General features: G+C 39.7%; 1 protein-coding gene across 1 annotated transcript in view; it reads right to left on the minus strand.

Moving 5' to 3' along the window:
- The window catches only part of BICRAL (BRD4 interacting chromatin remodeling complex associated protein like), a 119,284-nt gene that overhangs the window by 8,428 nt on the left and 90,882 nt on the right, over positions 1-19,974 (minus strand). The window contains exons 3-10 of the mRNA XM_037844824.1: positions 19,403-19,448; positions 18,924-18,972; positions 18,771-18,839; positions 14,838-16,517; positions 5,663-5,768; positions 4,726-4,826; positions 3,534-3,595; positions 578-723 (exon numbers count right to left, since the gene is read on the minus strand). Coding sequence (XP_037700752.1) covers positions 578-723; positions 3,534-3,595; positions 4,726-4,826; positions 5,663-5,768; positions 14,838-16,517; positions 18,771-18,839; positions 18,924-18,972; positions 19,403-19,443 — 2,254 coding nt within the window. The 5' untranslated portion in view covers positions 19,444-19,448. The remainder of the gene's footprint in view (positions 1-577; positions 724-3,533; positions 3,596-4,725; positions 4,827-5,662; positions 5,769-14,837; positions 16,518-18,770; positions 18,840-18,923; positions 18,973-19,402; positions 19,449-19,974) is intronic.

Raw genomic sequence — 19,974 nt, forward strand, 5'->3', positions numbered from 1 at the left:
AGGACCAAGCTTCACAACTGGGAGAGGCAGCAGGGCCAAGTGTTAAAACATGCTGTGTGTGAGGTTGGGTAAAGGGCCCCAGCACACCCTGAACTTTTTGTCAGGTTCTTGATGATGGCACTGCTCTACATCTACCTCAGTTGATTGACTCACTTTGGAACCTCAGGGAATTCTTTTGGAGGTTCAAGTATCTATATATCCATAAAGCTGACAGTAATAGCGAAGGGGGTGCACGCTAAAGGCAAAGATCGACCCTTAATAGCTGTGAAGAGTACCTAGTTCAGCACCATCCCATATGCAGCCATCAGAACAAACAATGCTTTGATTTACTGCCCCCAAATTTGTCAGTAAAATACACTGACATTTAGGTGTCCCTTCACAGAATATTAAGAACAATAAGTCACAACCCTTAACATGGACTAGGAAATTGGGAAAATTAGGAACAAGTTAGGTCTATGATTAAAATGATAACCTGGCCATCATGTGGGGGTTACGTGGCTCTCTCTGGCTCATCCATGGGGACCCACAGGAGGGTGTCTGGTGTCAAAGTGGCACTCCCAGGTTGTGAGCTGTTTACCTTTCCGCAAGTCCTCCTCAGTGGGCATGGCGCCCTGGCACACGTGGTAGGAGAGCAGTCTCTGCACCGCATCACTTAGTGAGCGGAACTGACTTTTATCGGGCGTCACAGCGTGGGCTTGGTCCCTCTGTAACTGCTGGAGAATGCTTTAAAAGAGAAATTGCCAGTGTCAGTGTCATGATGGCCATTTGCACACAAAGGAAACAAGACATGCAGGAAGGTTATTATTCATAGTGCAGAGTTCTCAAGAGTTCTCTCTTTAGTTTTATATTCTGGATATCGTCAGTGGATCTAGGATCTCCACAGGTAACTCAAACTATGACCCCGGCCTCAAAAGCATGGTGCTCCCACCAACCTTCCTGTGTGGGTATGCACAAAGACTTTGGCAATGTCTGAGCCTTGGCCAGCTAAGCCCAGGCTAACATTTCTGCTCTGAACACAGGAGTTTATCAAACCATCCTTCTTCTCAGAGACTCTTAGGCTAGTCCTTTGATTGTGATACTGTTAAAAAGACAAAGAATTATTCTCCTTAAGAATAAAAGAGTAAAGAGTAGGCCCAAACTCTATCTGATCTATTTATAAGTCCTAATGAAAAACTAGGAAGAGATTTTCAAAGTACATTGTTTTTTAATTAAATTCAGTTTTATTGAAATACATTCACACACCATACAATCATCCATGGTATACAATCCACTGTCCACAGTATGATAACATAGTTATGCGTTCATCACTACAATCTATCTCTGAACATTTTCCTTACATCAAAAAGAACCAGATCTCTTTGAAATGTTCTTTTATTGTATGTTTGTTTTCTTTTTAACTTTTTTTTTCATACAGTTGATTTGAAAAAAGAAGGGAAAGTTAAAAAAAAAAAAAGAAAGAAAAAAGACAAACAAGGAAAAAAAAAAAAAAAGATGTAGTGCCCCCTTGAGGAGCCTGTGGAGAATGCAGGGGTATTCGCCTACCCCACCTCCATGGTTGCTAACATGACCACAGACATAGGGGACTGGTGGTTTGATGGGTTGAGCCCTCTACCATAAGTTTTACCCTTGGGAAGACGGTTGCTGCAAAGGAGAGGCTAGGCCTCCCTGTATTTGTGCCTAAGAGTCTCCTCCTGAATGCCTCTTTGTTGCTCAGATGTGGCCCTCTCTCTCTGGCTAAGCCAACTTGAAAGGTGAAATCACTGCCCTCCCCCCTACGTGAGATCAGACACCCAGGGGAGTGAATCTCCCTGGCAACGTGGAATATGACTCCCGGGGAGGAATGTAGACCCGGCATCGTGGGATGGAGAACATCTTCTTGACCAAAAGGGGGATGTGAAAGGAAATGAAATAAGCTTCAGTGGCAGAGAGATTCCAAAACGAGCCGAGAGATCACTCTGGTGGGCACTCTTACGCACACTTTAGACAACCTTTTTTAGGTTCTAAAGAATTGGGGTAGCTGGTGGTGGATACCTGAAACTATTAAACTACAACCCAGAACCCATGAATCTCGAAGACAGTTGTATAAAAATGTAGCTTATGAGGGGTGACAGTGGGATTGGGAATGCCATAAGGACCAAACTCCACTTTGTCTAGTTTATGAATGGATGTGTAGAAAAGTAGGGGAAGCAAACAAACAGACAAAGGTACCTAGTGTTCTTTTTTACTTCAATTGCTCTTTTTCACTCTAATTATTATTCTTGTTATTTTTGTGTGTGTGCTAATGAAGGTGTCAGGGATTGATTTAGGTGATGAATGTACAACTATGTAATGGTACTGTAAACAATCGAAAGTACAATTTGTTTTGTATGACTGTGTGGTATGTGAATATATCTCAATAAAATGATGATTAAAAAAAAAAAAAAAAAAGAACCAGAACAAGAATAAAAAATAAAAGTGAAAAAAGAACACCCAAATCATCCCCCCATCCCACCCCATTTGTCTGTTAGTTTTTATCCCCATTTTTCTACTCATCCATACACTAGATAAAGGGGGTATGATCCACAAGGTCTTCACAATCACACTGTCACCCCTTGTAATCTACATTATTATATAATCGTCTTCAGGAGTCCAGACTGCTGGGTCGGAGTTTGGTAGTTTCAGGTATTTACTTCTAGCTATTCCAATACATTAAAACCTAAGATGTGTTATCTATATAGTGCATAAAAATGTCCACCAGAGTGACCTCTCGACTCCATTTGAAATCTCTCAGCCACTGAAACTATTTCGTCTCATTTTGCATCCCCCTTTTGGTCAAGAAGATACTCTCAGTCCCATGATGCCGGGTCCACATTCATCCCCGGGAGTCATATTCTGCATTGCCAGGGAGATTTACACCCCTGGGAGTCGGGTCCCACGTAAGGGGGAGGGCAGTGAGTTCACCTGTCCAGATGGCTCAGTTAGAGAGAGAGGGGGCCACATCTGAGCTACGAAGAGGTACTCAGGGGGAGACTCTTAGGCACAATTATATGCAAGTTTAGCCTCTCCTTTGCAGTAACGAGCTTCATAAGGGCATGTCCCATGATCGAGGGCTCAGCACATCAAACCGCCAGTCCCAATGTTTGTGACAACATCAACACCAGTCCAGGTGAGGAAGTCCAACACATCCACACCTTCCCCCAGATCCTTGGGGCTGGGGAGGGGGAGGCTGTAAATATATTTTTTATTATCTGCCCAAATTACTCTGGGATGTGTCACTATTTCACTCCAGCCTATACTAACCTACCATATCTCACTTCCTATTAAAAGTTCCATGCAATTGTGGTGTTTGAACAAATAGACTGTAGAGTTGTACTGTTTAGAAAATTTAGATCCTGTACCAAATAGATATCTCTTCCCTGGAAGTTGAAGTTCAAAGTACATTTAAAAAAAAAAAGGATTAGATACTTAAACCTGACTTCTGTAGTCTATTATAGTTATTAAAGGTTAGGATCTAGAGAAATGTTCAAAATTAGTCATTTCCAAAGGTAACTCACAAAGCTCCTTTAGTTAGTTGTTTCGTAGCAGGCCTTTTCTGTCCTCCAGTATAACTATCCACCTAAAGACAAAACATACCTCTTATTATACCTTCTTTTACAAAAAAAATGAGCAGAATACATCTACACTTAAAAGTCATTATGCTTCAAATGTTTTCAACTACCTATCAAGAGCATATTCTCAGGCTGTAAAATTTGTCTTGCTAAAAATAAAATAAGTCCATTGACCCCATGTAGCAAAGCTCTGGTGTGTAAAGATTATAGAAAGCTATACTATCGGTTCCTTAAAAGCATTTAGTTTGTACCTTAAAACCTGACCCCTAACTCCTTCTACAAAAGCATCATTATAGTTTTGAAGAAATACATTTGTGAGTAACAACTCCACGAACATCTGAAGAGTCAGTAGTTACCACTAATCTCGCTTCTCAGAGGTAAATAAGGGAGCAAACATGTTTGAGCTCTGCCGTTTACAGTCTGTGTGTGAGATCTAGTAGGGAATTTCTCCTGTCATGTTAAGGAGACAAACACACCTTACATTAGAACCCTGAGAAATGAACCAAATCCTTCACCGGGTGTTCCAGGAAGGCCCAGGCTAGCACACGTTTCATTAAACTATTAATTGGCAAGTTTATTGGAGAAGAAACTAAGACCTTAGTAAGCTAAAAACAAATGTTTTTTCTTTTTTCTTTTCCTTTTTAGACAAGTGGTCTAAAAAGTGGTTTGTAAGCCAAAGTTGGGTCAAAAGACTCTAGGGACTGACTACTTCATACACCCCTGGCTGCCACTGGCAGAAGCAAAAAACAACAAACCTTTCAGTATAACCAGGAAGAACAGATCCACTTTGATATGATAATGAGCAATGTCATTCAACAGTAAACTACATTCGTGAGTGCCTAATATGTACCAGCTGCTGGTATATTATTAATTCATGAGTAAATGACAGCATTGTAAATATGTCAGAAATAGGATATACACATTCATCCTATAAACATTAACATAAGAAGATCTGGGCCACTGGGAAGGTCTTCAGCAACCACACGTTCAACTCCTGGACACCTCATGGGCACACAGGGCAACTGGGTTGACTGTGCACATAATGCTAGACAGCAACTACCACGCAGAAGATGACATGGCTAAATTTTTATTCAATTGTGCTGAACAGTAAGAAAAAGCTATTCAAGTAGTCTTCTACCTGCACAGTTGGCTGGCCAGGAGATGATCCAACTATTTTTTCCTGTTGTGGTTGTGCGGTTCCTAATGATGCCGATATAACTTTGCTTCCAGAATCCTGCCCTATTAGAATTAATACATAAGACAAGGTTCAACAGAAACAGTAAACCAGGTTCATTATATAACCCCTAGGGCCCAATGTATACAGATTACTGAACATGATGAAAGGGATTTCTTTATCACAGATGCTTGCTGAGAGGAAGGAGGGCAGGGATGTGCATTTATCTATAAGGTCTGGAGACAGTGGTAAGGATTATTAAAGCCTATTTAAGTAACAAATGAATAAATAGGTAATACATAAAAACAAACAAATAAATAAATAAAAGCTGTAAATGCTATAGGCTTGGATTATCTGTAGCGTGAGGAATAGGCCATTTGCCAGTAATCCATCAAAATACTCACAATTTAGGGAAAGGGAGGCCCAAAGAGGGGACTAACTAGGAATGTTCAAGCTTTCGTCTTTTCTATAACTTATTGAAGAGTGCAGCCTTGGAAGAAATGGGAGGCAAAGCCAACAATACTTTCAGTCTCAGAGGGAATTCCAAATATACACACATAAAGCAACTTGAGGATAATTGCAAGTTGCCATATAATACCAGATTTTTTTTTTAAGAAGCACATTTTCTTCCCCACAATTTAATGTGCCATAATTTAATCAGATATGTTTTTTTCTTAGTAGTATATTGAATGATGATACACCTTACAATTGAAAGTGTCTTAGAGTTGATGCAACATCGTATATCATTTGTGTGGAGAGGATACAGAAAAAAGGAATGATCAGCATGGAGACCAGCTGAAGCCACAGAGACTTTCTCCAGAATGAGGCAGGAGAGGAGCAGTGCCTCCAGATATCGGGAGGCAGGGACAAGCGAGGAGAGCTTCCTACAAAGGCTCCCGACCTGGCAGTGCGGTGCTCAGGAGACCAGGGATCTGTGCTTGCCTCAGGCCATCAGCGCTCTTGGAAGCTGAAATGGGGGACGTCTGATTCAAACTCTTTTTCTGAGCCTGTGAAAAAGATCAGCAAGGTAGAAAACTTAATTTCATGACAAAGAACTTTAATACGTCACTTAAAACGCCAACCAAGCCTCTGAATGCTTACCCAGCATTACCTTCAGGTTAGATTACAAAACAAACAAGACAATAAAGGTTTTAAAACATTATTCTCCTATCACATCCTTTAAAATCTACAGGCAAACTCAATTTTCTTGATGCTTTTCAGGAGGGGTGCTGAGTTGATACAGGACTGTTTTCTTGCTCCTGGGACTGCTGTGCATGTGGTGCTCAGATGCAAAGGCTGATGCTGGGAACTCCTAACCCTGGTAATTCTATCCCTGGAAATTTTATATACACATCTCCAAGGATTATGATACTGAATAGTATAGTTCCTACACCAGGTCTGCACAGACTCTGAGAACCTGGTTAAGGCCCAAGGGCCAACCCCAAATCTCTACTGTCAACACTCATTGTTTTGATGTATAGTTGATCTAAAGTACTTTACATCCCTGCCATCTGGTACATTTCTAGGTTGTGTCATGTCACCATCAATTGGCACGTAATCAGGAAATAATATTAGCTGAGTAACATGTAATTGGAAAAAGTCACCTGATGTTAAAACTACCGTAAAAGCTTCCTTTCTATAAATGAGAAAGACAAACTGGATGATGTTTAAGATCTAAACAACTTCTTTTTAGTTGTAAAAGCAAATCTGTTATCTCCATAATGTATTTTAAGTAAGAATATAAATTACCCTCAAATTTTAATCCTTTAGATCTTACTACTTAAAGTACAGTAATTAAAAAAAATTTTTTTTTCAGTTTTCTATCTTATATAGCATCAGTGGATTTAGAGTTTAGTCTCATCATCCCCACGAGGGACTTAAACTATGACCTTGGTATCATAAGCAAAATGTTTTCACCAACCTCTCACGCAAAAGCTTTCACATAGGCTTTGGCAATGCTTGACCATTGGGCAAACTAAGTAAGCCAATGCTAATATTTCTGTTCTAAAGAACTAAGTATTTGGTTCTCTTTTCTGATATGAAAATGGAGAAGATTTTAACATCACCCACGGAAGACTGGAGGAGGTCATTACCCAGTTGGAAATGGTTACCTTGCTCGTCCTTCCAGGAGGGGGGTGGTCAAACATGCACCACCCTAGGTAGATAGGCAAGCTATTCTTAGGAAGAAAACCCGAGAGGGAAAAGGTCAAGGCAAAATATTCCTAGACTGAAAAATGTAGGATCTTCCAGTTTCCACAGCATCCCCCCAGAACAGAATCCCAGCTCTCCCGCCACAGGGTAGACCTTCACACGGAGGACACCGTGCTGGGGAGAGGCCTGGGGCAAACTGCAGGTGAACAGGCCTCCCCACACAATATTTTCAGGGGATGAACACTAAGGGTCACCTTGTAGAAAGAGCAAAACAAGCAGAAATTGAGAAAAACATGGTTTAACAAAGCAAGGCTGTCTACCAGGTGGGATTCAGATTAACAGATGAACAGACAAACAAGAATTAATATGTTCAAATGACCAAAGTCCTCACAGCAGCGTAGCTAGAACACAACATTTTGGGAATTTCTTTCAATATGTCTAGTTCATTTCACGTGAAATGGAAGAAAGTCACCCTTACTGCTTTAGAGCCCCAAGTCATGTTCTGATAAAATGACATTATTCAGCCTGATCTCCGACTTTATTTATCAGACATGCCTGGAAGGACTCCCTGCTATTAAACAAAGAAACAAAACTTATGCATAGATAAATAGTAAAACTATAGAGAAAAGTGAGGAAGAGGCTACCATTAAAGTCAGGAGAACATTTAGCTCTAAGGGGGAGAGGGGCTGGGAAGGGACAAGGTGGGGGCTGGGTTCTGGGGATGCCGGCAACATTCTATTACTTGAGCCAAGTGGTAGTTATATGGGTATCTGCTTTATAATTATTTAACTGTTCATTTATGTTTTATGATTGTTCTAAATGTATTCTATTTCACAATACAGAAGATTAAAAGAAAAAAACATAACAAAACCAAAACCCTGAGAATACACTTACCTAATGTCAAAGCATGAACATTTACTATCACTGGAGGGTACTTTTAAAAAGAACTATATCTCCAAAACCATGGTAAACTGCCTCACCTCATTTGAGGGTGTCTTGGGTTAAGTGTCTGAAAGCCTTGCCTGCCAGTGTGGGTGCTGAGTGTTGGCTCCAGTGTATTTTAATCCTCTGACTACTGCCTGGGCAGCCTGCCTGTATCCCTCAGCACTCTGGGATTCCCTTACCTTGAGACCAAAATGATCACTCCAAATTGTTATACTGTGGGGTAGAGGCTGGGGGTGGGGTGGGTAGGACAATAGTGGCGGTAGAATCAGAATCCACTGTGGAACTTGGTCTGGCCCCTACATCGGAATCTTCTGGATGCACTGTGTGTATGTTTGGAAAGCTCTGTTGCCTTAGGGACTACTCTGTCTGTAAAAGTTCACTGGTGAACTGGATGCCATTCTTCTTATTCCGAGGGCATGACTTCTGGCTGGCTCACTGCCGGTTCCCCAGCACGAGAACAGGGCCTGGCACCACAGTGAGCACACAGCAAATATTTATTGAATAAAAATAGTGAATGACCATTTATAGAAAATGTAAATATAAATAAATCTATGGAGACAGAAATACAATAGTGGTTATATAGGAATGAGGAAGGTTAGAGGGACTGAGAGGTGACTGCTAAGGGGTATGGAGTTTTTTTGTTTTGGAGTAATAAAAATGTTCTAACGTTGATTGCGGTGATGAAGGCACAACTCTGTGAATATACTAACAGCTGCCCACTGATTGTACACTTTGGATGGATTGTATGGTATGTGAATATGCCTCAATAAAACTGCTTTAAAAAAGAAAAAAATAGTGAATGAATTCCACTGCAACATTAGTCATAGGGACCTTTCCCTCCCTCCTTGTTCCAGACCCTGTCCCCCATCCCCAAGAGCCACCAATTCCCCCCCATTCCCTGCAAATTTAGGTTGCCCAGCTGATGATCTTTTCCAGAAATGCAATTTATCACTGTCTCTTTTTAAATGAACTCTTAGGACTTGCTCTTGAAATACATTTTCTCACAAAAATAGAAGCTATTTAAGAATATTTTGTTGAGAATCTGGCTCCAAGAACTCTGCCAATATTAATGTACAATTTTAACTCTTTAGACTCCATGAATTACCTTGATACCGTATGAATATATAGAAAAACCCCAATGAAACAGACAATACTTAATACATCAATGTCCCCCCTCTGCAGTATACTTTGGAAGAAGCCAGTTACATGCTAGCAAGATACTATTCATCAAACAACAGGCATTTGATGAGTGGAGGAAATCATTTGGGGGTTTCCCTGCCCATACCTCCTCTGGAAATTGCCCCACTGTCACAGAAAGGGCCAGGAGGCAGCAAGGTTGGAAAACATACAAAGGTATCTGCCAGAGGGCAGGTAAGAGCTAAAAATCTAGGGAAGGAGCACCTTCTTTTTCCCCACCTAAAAATTCCAAGCTTGCCAGCAGAATGGTTTATCTACCCAAAGGAGTACCTTTTTTTATTTTGGCCCAGAGGAGCATTTTCCCCGAATTTGTACAAAGGTCCCATGTAGATAGAGACCCAGGATGGCCACCTCTTCATATTGGCCAGGATGCTGCTCCTCTGGCCATGGCTAGGCACTGTGGTTGTGACTGTTGGCTTCTCTGTCTGCCTCTTGCCCTGGAATAGGTTGTATCTCTGGGACTCAGCCTGGGGCTAACACATGCCAAATACTGTTAAATGAACGAATCAATGAAGGAAATATTTAGCACAATATACACACACAAAAAGTACAATAGGCAAAAAAAGGAGATCAGGAGAAGGACTGAAAAACAAAAAACAAAAAAACAAAACCATCATTCTTTTAGCCTTAGGGGGTCCTAAAGGAGGGGAAGAATTTAGCCATGACAGTTAAGGACATTCAATGACACCCCATCAGGACAGACCTGAGGCTCACCGGGAAGCTGACCTATTCAGGGGCAGGAGGGGATCAGCCTGACTAAAGTGGAGGATCTGACTGGACGACTTTGACTGCTGGGCCAGGGGTTCATATTTTATCCTGTAAGAATGGGAAGCTCCCCAGTGATTGTGTTCAGGTCATAAAGCAAATATTGTTTTCGGAAGATTAACCTAGTGGAAATCTGCCTCTAGGAAGAGGATGAGGGCAGACTAATCACTTTCACAACTGTACAGTTGTCTTAATTAAGAGATGTGAGGGTTGGAATGGGCCTTGGGAATCATCTAGTTCAGTGGTTCTCTATCCTGGCTGTGCTTTAGAATCCCTTGGGGTGCTTCTGAAAAATGTTGATGCCTAGCTTTTCCTCCAGACTGTTTAAATTAGAATTTATGGGGTGGGGGCTCTGGCATCCATATTTTTTTAAAGCTCCCCAAGTGATACTATTGCATGGCTAAGGTTCCTCGTCTTAGAGAAGAGAAAACCAGGGCTCAGAAAGTTGAAGACATGAGTTTGAGGTCACATATCAGTCACAGGCAAAGCAGGGCCTAAACTTAGATCTGACTCCTGATCCAATTCTTTTTTTTCCATTATCATGGAGCCCCTCTCAAAACCTAGGAGAGAAACTGGAAGCAGTATAGTATAGACAACAGAATCTGACCATGCTCTGAACCTTTGTCTCTTTGACTGTGAAACAGGGACAATAATGCTACTTGTAGCCCTGAGGTAAGAATTAGAACTAATGCATATAGCCCCTGGCACTGTACCTGTTGTTAATAACATTTATTATTTTCATTTCTATTGGAAAGAATGGCTATAAGAGGCATTTTCAAAGGAGAATTTCTAGGATTTGGTAGTTTATTAAAGGTATAGGAGGAAAGGAAAAAAAACAAGAACATCTAGATTTTGAAGTCTGGGTGTCTGAAAACACTGTGGTTCCATAGGGTAGGCAGGCAGAGCTAGTGGGTGATGGGATTAGGGAAAGGTGGGGCTGGAGAAGGTAGAGAACGCAATTGTGATCATTGGTGGAATCTTACACCCAAGCAGGGTAGGTGCTGCAGGCAATGGATACTGTATTAGCTGCTCTCAAGGAATTTAAAACCTAAGGGGATTTGTTTGATAAGCTAAACTCTTGTAAACTACCTCGTTTAATCACTGACTTTTGAATACTGACCATTTACAAGAAAATTCAAATCCAACTACTTTCATTAAGAGACTTAAATTCAAAGGGCTCCATGGAGAAATGATGGACTCTAGATATGAAGTATTTAATCACAAGGCAAACCTAGAATATCTCTTGCCACAGAGCAAGGAAGTTCTCCAAGAAGGTGGGGATGTATAAAACATAAGCCTGTTTGAATAGGCCTCCACTGACCAAATTTAGGGCAGTTTGGGCATCAGAAAGAACAATGAAAGCAATAGATAATAACACATTAAATACAAAAAAATCTATGATCTTTTAGAGATACAAGATAAAATATTACACACGAACTGATATGTCTCGATTAGATTCAAAATAATACTGGATGGGGGGAAAGCAAGTAGGGCATGGAGGAAACAAGAACAGCTAAGATTAGATAAGCACTGAAGCTGGTGATAGGTACATGGGGGCCCATTTTGCTATTTTGTTTACTTTTGTTTATATTTAAAATTCTCCATAACAAAAAGTTTTAAAAAATGTACGCAAGAATCCTCTTTAAAAAAATCCATGAGTTCTTAGTGTTACTCAAAAAAAGGGGGAGGGGGAGGAAGAAAAAGCTCTTTTTAAAATAATGTAGAAAGGATAATACAATCAGAAGATCACCGTTTTGCAACCACCAATGTAATATTCGGGTGACGATCACCAACAGAATCTCAAATCACTGGATTAGAGGCTGAGGAGCAGGACAGTCACAAGGACTCAAAGCATCACCCCAGGAATCATTTCTTCTTTACAAAGGTAACAAGGTACCTTTAAAAACCAGAAACCTGGGGATGCCACCTTAACCAAGTAAACACACTCAGCCTACCGATAATGGGAAAAAGTAATGTCAAGGACGCTGTCACGAATGTTTAGTTTGAATCTAATTATGAGGAAACAGACATCCCGAATGAGAGACACCTGAGACAGTTGATCTGGACCGCTGTAGACCAAAAACATGTGACAATTAAATGTAATCAGTGCTCTGTGACTGGATTCCAGAATTAAAAACCGGTGTAAAGGACATTACTAGGATAACTGGTAAAATTTGATATAAATTTTTTGTATCAATGTTAAATTTCTTGGGTGTAATGATATTGTGGTTGTAGAGAAGAAGGCTGTTGTTCTTAGGAGATACATGCTGAAGTATTTAGGGGTAAGGGGTCATCATGCCTACAACTTACTACTTTTGGATAGTTCAGGAAAAAAAGTATACGTGTGTGTATGTGTCTGTGTGTACCTGCACAGAGAGGCATATGGACACACATAGATAAAGCAAATGTGGCAAAACAAACAATTGATGAATCTAGGGTAAAGTGTTTCCTGTACTCTTAACTTTCTTGTGGGTTTGATATTTTTCATAACACAAAAGGTGAGGTGGGATGTAAGTTCATTGGTAAGAAGATGGTTACATTGGTTGCTTGCCGACAACTGGGTGACTGGGGGATGGGAGGAGGAAGGAAACTTCACTGCAGTGTATACCTTTCCGCACATTTTGAATTTTGAACCAAGTGAATGAAAATAAGTAAGATTTACATTTTAAAACTTAGTCCTCTCCAATATTAACCCTTCACAGCATCAGAACTTACTGAATTTAATTTCCCCAAATACACAAACACTGAAGGTCTCTAATAATGGTTCTCTCAAATTGATTGTGGTGGTGAATCCATAGTTTTGTGATTATACTGAGAACCACTGATTGTATACTTAGGATGGATTGTATGGTGTGTGAATAAAACTATTAAAAAAAAAAAGAATCTCTGAGTCCACACTGATATAAACAAATAAGCAAATAAATAAAAGGGGAGAAGGAAAGCTTCTTTAGGGTAGAATGCCAACAATAAAAACAGAACAAATAATGATAGAATTAGGAAAACTCTATTCAGCAGCCATCATAGTGAAACTGATTCAGTGAGGGATTGTCAGTGGAAGCCTGAACTAGCAAACGCAAACTGGATATTTACATAATCTCAAAGTATCTCCCAAAAGATACCTATTAAGGATAAAAAGAAACATAGTAACTGTATAGTGGAGAAACCTGGCAGACACCATCTTAGGCAAGTGATCAAACTTCACATCTCCAGTAATGGGACAAATTCATATTGTGAGCTCTAAGGACATATCACTTCTGCAGCAATCCTGCCAAAAATGAATGACTTGAATCTAATCATGAGGAATCATCAGACAAACCCAAATTGAGGGACATTCTACAAAATGATTGGTTTGTACCCTTCAAAAACCTCAAGGTCTTAAAAGACAAAGAAAGATGGAGAAGCTGTTCCAGATTTAAGAACACTGAGGAGACGTGACAATGAAATAAGAGTGATCCCGGACTGGATCCTAGACCACAGAAACAAAATACGCAAATTTTTTTTTTCTCTTTTGCTCGATGGGAACTGGTTAAATATGCATAAGATCTATAGATTATCATATTATCATAATGTGATCATGTAGGGGAATGTTCTTGTTTTTAGGAAATACACAATGAAGTCTGAAGTATTTAGGGATCAAGGAGCATCATATATGTGATTTACTCTCAAAAATCGTGTGTGACTTTTCTATCTCCCACAAAATCATAAAAATTTTACTAAGTGTTCTCTTGTTATTTAAATTGGGTTATAGAACTCCTATTTTCTCCAGCATCCAATAAAACTTCCTCACCGTCAAAAAAAAAAAATTGTGTGTGCACGTGAGTGAGAGAGACAGATACAGAAAGAGAGAAGGAGAGAGAGAGACTGATAAGTGAACTATAAAGCAAATGTGGTAAAAAGTTACTATTTGGGAAATCTCAGTATAAAGGGTATACAGAAATGCTCTGTATTATTCTTACAATTTCACCTTTTCTTTAAGTTTAGCATTATTTTAAAATAAAAAACACACAAGAAAATCTTTGATACCACAAGTAGTATATTGAACCTCCTTGATCATAAATAAAGCTTTGCTTATTTCCTTAAGATACTTGGAATTACTAAATCAAAGGTATATACTTTTAAAAAGAGACACATAGTATAGTATGGAGAAGTTGTTGAATACTGAATGTGAAGGAGAAAGGAGGTGGGAATGGAGGAGCAAGGAGGGTAGACCATAGGAGTGGAAGGGGGGATGTGTAAAGGGTCCCTCAGACGAGAAGGGGAAGAAGAGCTGTAACTATGGAGCGTGCTCAGAATGTGGGGGAACCGAAAGCTAGAGGAATGCAAGCATCAGCAGATGGGAACAAGTAACTGAAGCTGAAGACCTCCTGAAAGACTTCATGTGGCTTTATCTGCACAGCAGTGTAGGAAGAACAGGTGGCTGGTCAAATGTTGGAAACCCTGAATCCCTCCCTCCATGATGTCCGTCTGCTGCAGGCCAGTTATCCATTGTGGAGTCACACTGGGGGCCTCTGGTCGGCACATGGTCACATGACCTAGTGGCTTGCTAGATGACATAAGTACATAATTTTAAATAAGCTTTCATTTTAAATGTGCATACTATATTTTATCAAGTATATATGTTAACATTGGCTCTTATTGAGTATTTGCTATCTGTCAGGGACTATGGAAGTATTTTACGGGATTATCTCATTTTATCCTCTGAATAACTATGAGATAGGTAGTATTACTATCCCCATTTCACTGATGAGGAAAATTAAGCCTAGAGAGTTAAACTAACTTTCTAATGCCATAAAACTTAGATTCAAACCCAGGAGTCCGACTGCAGTCTCCACTCTAAACCACTATGCTATGTTGGATAAAAATTTTTAATTAAGAATGAAAAAAGGCAATCAATCAAAAGTTAAAACTTTTAAGTTAATAAATTGGGAGCCTAGAATGAAATTATATTCTTTTAAATACACATTCCATTTTTCCATTCTGTAATCATCCAAACATTTATTTAATAAAGGAAGCACTACCTGACAGAAGAATTGTTGCTGAGTTCCTGCTCCAGGGGTGTTACTGAAGGTGCTGGTAGATTTGGAAGAAGAAACTGGAAGACGATGAGACACACTGACTGGTACTGGAGTCCTGTTTGGCTGGGTCAACTGATCTCCGGTAAAGTTTGATCCCGACACACCAGATTGAACCGCAGACCCAAGACTAGGATGGGCAGTGCTGGAAGAGCTGACATTAGGGAACCGACTGGGTCCTGACATGTTTGTCACCGAGGGCATGGTGGCGAAGCCAGGTCTTCCTTGGGAGACGCTGCTCTGCCCGGGTGACAGGTGTAAAACGGTTGGTGATGCCTGCTGCAAGGGCATCTGTCCTCCAACGATCTGAGGAGAAGCATGATTGACTACTACTGGGCTTCCAGAGGCAGCAAATGTCTGCCCAGACACTAGCTGGATGGCAGTGTTCTGGTTGTTAAGCATCTGTCCAGAATATGGTTGGTTGGTCCTGAGCATGTTGGAAGAGTTTCTGTTCAACATGACATGCTCTGAGGCCACTTGGCCAGAAATGAGCTGAGAGGGTTGAGTCTGAACAAGTTGCCCATTTATGGTCTGGACATGGTGTACCGAGTTAGAACTGACAGAAAGGCTTGTAGGTATGAGGAACTGACTTTGGGGTGCATGTGGCTGGCCCATGGGTGAATGAATAACAATACTACCCCCAGCGCTGCTCACAGCCTGTGAGGTGACTGGTTTTCTTGGGTTCTGTTGATTTACAATGTTCACAGACATGTGAGGGCCAACTACTGAGCCCTGGGGTGAGCTTGCAGAGGCAAAAGAGATCCCTTGCTGTACGTGGTGCTGCTGTATTCCCAAATTGTTCACATTGTATGTATTCTGCTGACCCATCTGGATAGGCTTTGGTTGGATATTAATTGGGACTTTATTTGAATTTGGTGCAAGACCCCTTTGTATGATGATGTTATGTACAGGTAAAGATGTTTGAAAATTTGTGCTATTAAATGGAACTGTAACAGGCTGTGCTACTGGACTGGAACTGGAATTCCCAAACAAGGAGTTGCCATTAGGAGTCTGTCTATGAACCAGAAGCCCTCCACTCACATTTGATGGGGCTTGCTGCCCACTGCCCTTTAGTATGATTTGAGATCCATCTAGATTATTAATAGTCATCATGGAAGGCTGATTACTAAATGATCCAATTAATTGTATTTGACCAGAACCACTAATCTGGCTGCTATTAGACAAATGCTGGCTGGGAACACTGATCCCCACGTGTTGCATAAAGCCATGTTGCACACCCACTGTATTGCTTGCAAATGATGTTCCAACAGGCATGTGAGTCACCCCTATAGGCTGTAGCGTCTGACCTGAGTAATTAGAAACATTAGAAGCCTGAGTAAAGGATGCTGATGAAGAAGGATGAAGCTGAGCTTGTGCAAATTGTTGGCTTGAAGCTATACTGGCATCCAAATATGCCTCTTCTGCCAATGTCTGTTCAGTGATATTGGCCTCTTGCAAGGATTTCTGAAGAATGTCAAAAGGTTGGTCCTCACTGAGATCAGGAAGAGGAGAAGACTCAAGTTCATCTTCAAGAAACTGAAGGCTACTTGAAAGTGGCAGTCCATCACTGGGTCCTTCTCCAAGCTGGTTGCTTACACCTTTGAGGGATGACTTAGGATCAGCATTCTAAAAAAACAAAACAAAACAAAACAAAAAAAACTCACTTTTGAATATGAGTATATGAGTAAAACATGATAGTGTGCTTTTCAGACATAGCTCTCCGATCTGCACAGTTTATTCTAATGTTTTATGGCCTTGGTAATAATGTCTAACATTATTTTATAAGTATTGGTAAACTATGTTACAGGGAATCAGTAAATATCATGAACATACTGACTGAGAAACAGCACACTCTATTTTCAAAATCGTTCCCTGTCTAAGACTTGAGTGAGTTTCAGTACAGGGTATGTGTGTCCGGGAGACAGCCATGTCCACTCACTCCTTTGAACCACAGGAGTCTGAATGAATTTGGGGAGCTGTCGGTGTTGTTCTATTAGAGGTCCAGAAGATATCCCAGATTTCTTCTCAGAATTGGACTAGTGTGGTCAACCTTTGGCAACATAAAGGTGGAAGACCCTCAAGCAAGACTAGTCCAGATAAAAACAAGCTTCTGGTATAAAATGAGTGAAAGGTCACTTAATTTCTTAGAAGTAATCAGCTCATCAAGATGTTTAAAAAGCCACTGAACTGGTGGGTTCTTCTGATCTCATATCCAGCTGCATCCGGAAGAAGCAGAAGTCCCCAGGTTTGGTAAAGTTTCAATTTATTTTTATATTGTAAACTTGTTCCTTTAAACTTATGTGCTTCTTTAGTAAATATGTGTTGGGTTTGAAAAAAAAAAAAAAAAAAAAAAAAGCCACTGAAATGTCCTATTCAAAGTAAAGCCAATCAACAGCTATCAAGCACCCACTTGCCTGCTAGTTTCTGTCCTTAAGGAATCCTTAAGGATTAAGGAGTAGGTTTTCCAACCAGAGATAACACAGGCATATGAAGAGACGTGAATGATAAAAAAGATAAAATGATAAAAAAGAGACATTCTACTTTTCAGTGGCCTTTCATGGACCATGTCAAAATTACAAAAGAAAAAGAAATGAATCAACAGCCATTTAAAATCAGGTGAAGGAAAAAAAAAAAGTAGATTAAGAATGAATACTCCAACTTGCAATACTGTGGTGGATCTCAGAAGGACTAGACAGAAAAACAAAGACAAGTCCCAATCAACAGCTGAAATGGGACTAGTATGATCTGAGTTAGGTGGCCATCATTTTAGGACTTGAGGAGTCATTTGAAAGGAAGTGGAAAAAGCAACTGAAACCATGGAGGATAATTTTTTGCAGAAAAATAAGGTGACAATGAATACCTGTTGAGTGGTGATCGAGTTTAATGTTTTTACAGTGCACAAATTAATAGACTAGAAGCTTAAACACTCATGTTTTTCTGAGCATTTTTAATTATGTTCACTATACCTGATATGGATGCATTACTAGTTCTCAATATACTGAATGACTCAGTCTGAAAAGTCAGAATTAAGATTCATGTGGAAGTGGGGGAGTTGGTAAATAAAATCACGAATGCTGAGGGACAGGCTAAATAAAATCTGCTTTATGAGTTTTATGGCATCACAAGCGGTTATTCATTCAGAATGAATTTCAGAAATAATATGGATTCATAAGCCTTACAGGAAAGCCAGTGTGGTGACTTTAAAGCCACGCCTAGCATGTAGAGGTGTCTTGCATACACTCAAATATGTGAAAGAATTGCGCATTCCCAAGGTCTTCATGAATACTATTCCATTTTACAGATGAACAAAATAAAATCCCTGATGATGATGGTAAGTTAACACTTATTGGGAGAAGACTCCCCTGCCCCCAGCTCAGTCTGCTTGTCTATATGCTCCTAGAGCTTATAAGTATGGGCCCCAGAACTGGCAGCCTAGGTTAGAATCTGCAACTCATGGCTGTGTAACCTTGGGCAAGTAACTCAACCTCTCTGTGCTTTAATTTCCTCATCTACAAAATAAGGATAATAATAACCTACTTCATGGAATTATCATGAGGTTTAAATGAGGTTAATATATGTTAAGCCCAAGTGGCTATAATTAAGAGTGATTTCTTTAAAGCTTATGAAACAAGGTTCAAAGTATTCTAATATGACTTTCTCAGGTCATTTCCGAGTCTTTTGAGAAAGAAAGTTGAAAATATGTAAAGATGGTAAATCTCATATTAGCTTGTCTTAATTGGCTAAGATAAAAGTAGAAAAGGTTAACATTGTTCAACAGTTTTTCCTTCCATGTTAATCACAAAAGACAAGGTAAGGATTCTCACAAGGCATCAATGAGAGAGAAGCATTTGATCATTACATTCAGTTTCCAGTACTCACACTAGAGTTGGCGAAAATTGAATTTGAGTTGGCTGCAGAGTATCCTGCATTAGTCAAGTCATCATTGCTCTGCAAAAGCACAAATTCAATAGAGTGGTTACTATAACTATAAAGAAGAAACAAATTTATGTCCGTGATGTAAGTATTACTTACAGATTTATTACTAGGTCCATGTAGAAAATAGTTCAATGCCTGTGGGTCTCTAGAAAACAAAAACAAAAACAAAAACAAAAGAGGGAAAAGAACAAACATAGGATTAGTTTTTAAAGGAAATAATACATTAAAAAAAGATGGCATATTAGCATATGTAAAAATATTAGCATATTAGTAAAATCCTCTCCCTATTTTTTCCATTTGAAACAATGTTAGTATTTTTTTTCTTTCACTTCGTTTTGTTTTGATGTTGTTCCATGTTCTGTTATCACTCATTCCTGCCTCCTGGGATTTACTAGAAAACAAATTTAACACAGGATAACTGAGTTATGTACCCTATGTTAATCCATGTCTCTTTGTCTCCCTACTATATCTATAGTGATTTAATCTTTATTTTAAAACCCACCAGGTTTTAATATGCTTATTAGATTGTTAGTAGAGCATATTTGATTTCCCTGATTTTAAAACGAGCATCTTACCCAATAAGATCAAGGAGACACGAATCATCATCATCATCCATGACAACTACAAAGAAAAAGAGGAAAGCACTGTTTCAGCAAAGCAGATTAAAGCCAATAGCATCAATGCAAAGTAAAAATGTAGTTTATGCTTTTCTAGATAAATAGTGCTGTAATTTATGTGAGTTTTTTCCTCTACTTGCTTATTATCAAAGTGATTTTTTAAAAACTGTGGTCATTTGAGAGAGAAAATATTCAACTTAAATTGTTTTTTATCAGATTAGGGTTAAAAACACAACAACCTTAACGTATAAGTTAAAAAAGAATCAAGACAAATCAAAGATAGGTGGCAGCAATCTCCCTCATACCCAGATTCCCTAGTGGGGCTATAAACCAGGAGCAGTCACTTCCTCAAAATGAACAAGGGGAGGAATAGTATTTTTGTTTTAGAAAGGCCCTTGTAGAGACAGAGGGCTTTTAATTCTGTGACGGGATGTTTCTAAGCATGCTGAGCAATCTAAGGAGACTCCTTGCCATGTTTTGGCTACCCGCAGGAAAACAGAAAAAGCAGTTCTCTCCACATTTTGAAAGAG

This window comes from Choloepus didactylus, chromosome 7 (genome assembly GCF_015220235.1).
Source record: "Choloepus didactylus isolate mChoDid1 chromosome 7, mChoDid1.pri, whole genome shotgun sequence".
NCBI lineage: Eukaryota > Metazoa > Chordata > Mammalia > Pilosa > Megalonychidae > Choloepus > Choloepus didactylus.